Genomic DNA, 2,751 nt, shown 5'->3' with positions numbered 1-2,751 from the left:
GGGGCAGAGGCCGTCCTCACGTGCCCTCTCCACGCACCCGCAGCCTCTGAGCACACAGCATCGGGGGTTGGCCATTCCCAGAATGCACCAGGACGCAAGGTCTCACGATTCCCGCCAAACTCTCAGAGCAAACCCTGCGTGGTGGGCGGGGAGGCCGAATGTTGTTGCCAGGACCCTGGGCTCTAACCTGGTTGTGAGAAGTGGCCCTAACCTGTCCGCTGAAGCCCTGACGCCAGCTGCCTGGAACGCCCGTCTGTGTACAACAGTGTCCCTGCTGACAGCACCCAGGCCCCGCTCGGCTGGAGGTGGGGTGAGCTGTTCGCCCCAAGGCCCGCCGTCCTAGTGCCTAGGCGCAGCCCCGGACCCACTGCTCCCAGCGCCTGAGGATGATGTGCCCTCAAGCCCGGTGGGCACGGTGCCCTGAATGAGGCTGCAGCCCGTCAGCATCGTGTACTGCGTTAGAGCCATGGCACCCTCCCTGGTGGCACCTGTCCTGGCTTTTACGCCAAGATCAAGTGGGAGCGGTGGTGGCTCCGCATTCGGAGAAGCTCCGAGCGGAGGCAGTGTCAGTGACCGAGAGCAAAGGCTGGAGACGCACTGCTGGGAACCCACCCAGCACCCTGCCCTGGGGTCTCGGACCCGTTTCCCGCCTCCACACAGGCCTAGTCACTCAGCAATATGGAGCACCGGGGGCTGGGCTGCGGGGGGTAGAGGCGCCGTCCGGCTGTGGGAAGCCCTAAGGGCTGAGGTTTGCTGTCCTACGGACCAGCTGAGAGGAATGGAGGATGGAGTCTGTTAAGAGAAATGGTAAGACGTGGTTTCGTGTCGTCATCTAACAAACACGAAACCACCAGCCAGCCCCTGAGCTGGGCTGCCTGGCAGCTGGGTGAGCCCTGTGCCCACCAGCTGCCCACACGCACTGCAGTCCTGCCAGCCCTGGGCACCACCTCAGGGATGACCAGACCAGCCAGAACACTGTCCGGTGGGAACCAGGACCTGAAGTGCTTAGACACAGGAGCTGAGCGCAGGGAGGAGAAGCTAACGTGGCAGCAGCCACCCAGTGTGAGCAGCGTCTTGGGCAGCACTGGGGGTGGGGTGGGGTGGGTGTTACTGGACGGGGGCACGGGCTGGATGGTGTGCAGGTGCCCCCAGGCATGAGGCTCTGGGCCCCACGCTAGGAATTGAGGACCACAGGGCTCGTGAGCTGGGTTAACTGTGCCATCACTTCCCACAGACCCCCGAGCAGGTAGCCTGTGGCTCAGGCACGAGGTGGGCACAACAGTGATGAGCAGACCCCCTGCACCTGCTGCTTCCTTGGGGACCCCTTAGATGCGGTTGTGACATGTGGTCCGCCTGATCCATGTCCAGGTTCAAAGGCCTCTTGGCCCAGCCTCTGCCCATCGGGGGCAGGACACTCCTCCCCCGCAGCTAACAGCCCCTTAGCACGTGTCTTGTGCTGACCTGCTGTACAGCGGCAGCATTCACCCAAACAAACCACCTCCTTGGTTCTCCCAACACCCGGTCCCACTCCCCGTCACTTCGGAGCTCCCTGACCAAGGCCTAGAACTGAGCAGACAAGTCACGATGTGGCCAAGTCCAAGGGCCACAGGATAGCCCTCAGGGTCAGGAAGACACAGAGACCGCTCGCAGGCGCGTGGTACCTGGGCAAGAGCTCAAAGGGAGAGTTTTCAGCTAATTTCACCAGCACCTTAAGGCACTGGCTGAGGAGGCTGGCTGGAAGGTGGCCTGTGGCTGCGGAGGAGAAAGCAAACAGACGGAGCAGCGCCTCCAGCAGGGGGTGCTGGCCTTGGTCCCCCGCGGCTGAGGGGGTGTCACCAGGGGGAGGCGGGCTCTGGCTTCCTTCCCCCGCTCAGGTGCTGGAGGACGCCCAGGGAGACCACACAGCAGCTCTCCAGGCAGCAGAGGGAGTCCTCGGCGCTGGCCTCCGCCCCGCTGCTCCAGCAGGAGCGTGAGGGCGAGCCCCCCGCAGCGCCGCTCCTCCTGGCTGCGGCCGAGTCCTGCAGCGCCTGGCAGTGTGAGCCCACGAAGAACTGCACCAGGGGGAGCAGGTGCACGGCGCCAGGAAGCGGGCAGAGCGGGAAGGCCCCCGGGTCCCCCTCTGCGGAGGCCCCGGCACCGGAGTCCTCCTCCCTGGCGATCAGGTTCAGTCCCGTCAGAGCCAGGCTCTGTGCTTCTCGTAGGGCCAAGAGGGGGAACGGCCCATCGCGAGGGGCTGTGGTCCTCAGGCCTGAGATCCCAGCCCCGGAGCTGGCGACAGACACAAAAGGAAAGGCCCAGCGTGAGATGGGGATGCGGTCCAGGCCCCAGACAACTTGCCCCCCAAATTCTCTAGCTGCCCTGTCCAGCCACAGGCCTCCCAGGCTGGCCAAGTCCCAGAAAGTTCTGGAAACTTCTTTCTCGACAAGCTTTGTAGGAGTCATGCTTACCTGCCAAGCCCCAGGGGCTGCAGCAGGGTGCTGGTGGGAGCCTCAGAACCACAGCTCAGGAGGTGGCACAGACCGAGGGGGGACCCCGGGACCAACGGCTGCTTCAGGAGAAGGCTGATCAAAATAGAACCTGCAGAAGACAAGGCGACGCTCGCAGGGGCTCACACGAGAGGCCTTTCTGTGTCCTCGGAAGGAGGCGGAGGGCTCCCTGGGTGCCACTAACCCACCGGGGCCCCTGGTGCGGAGGGCTCTGGGACACGCCTGCCGGGGCCCCTGCCATTTTCGTCTCTGCTGAGTCACAGCC

General features: G+C 64.4%; 1 protein-coding gene across 1 annotated transcript in view; it reads right to left on the bottom strand.

The window, feature by feature from the left end:
• Positions 1-2,751, bottom strand: part of ATRIP (ATR interacting protein) — a gene marked incomplete at its 3' end in the record, with an annotated part of 10,048 nt that overhangs the window by 1,677 nt on the left and 5,620 nt on the right. Inside the window, 3 exon segments of the mRNA XM_006779369.2 lie at positions 1,662-1,837; positions 1,839-2,268; positions 2,448-2,577. Of these exon segments, the coding sequence (XP_006779432.2) occupies positions 1,662-1,837; positions 1,839-2,268; positions 2,448-2,577 (736 nt within the window).

This window comes from Myotis davidii, unplaced genomic scaffold (assembly GCF_000327345.1).
Source record: "Myotis davidii unplaced genomic scaffold, ASM32734v1 scaffold663, whole genome shotgun sequence".
Taxonomy (NCBI): domain Eukaryota; kingdom Metazoa; phylum Chordata; class Mammalia; order Chiroptera; family Vespertilionidae; genus Myotis; species Myotis davidii.
The sequence above is the reverse complement of the archived record's forward strand: the minus strand, read 5'-3'. Positions and strand labels throughout refer to the sequence as shown.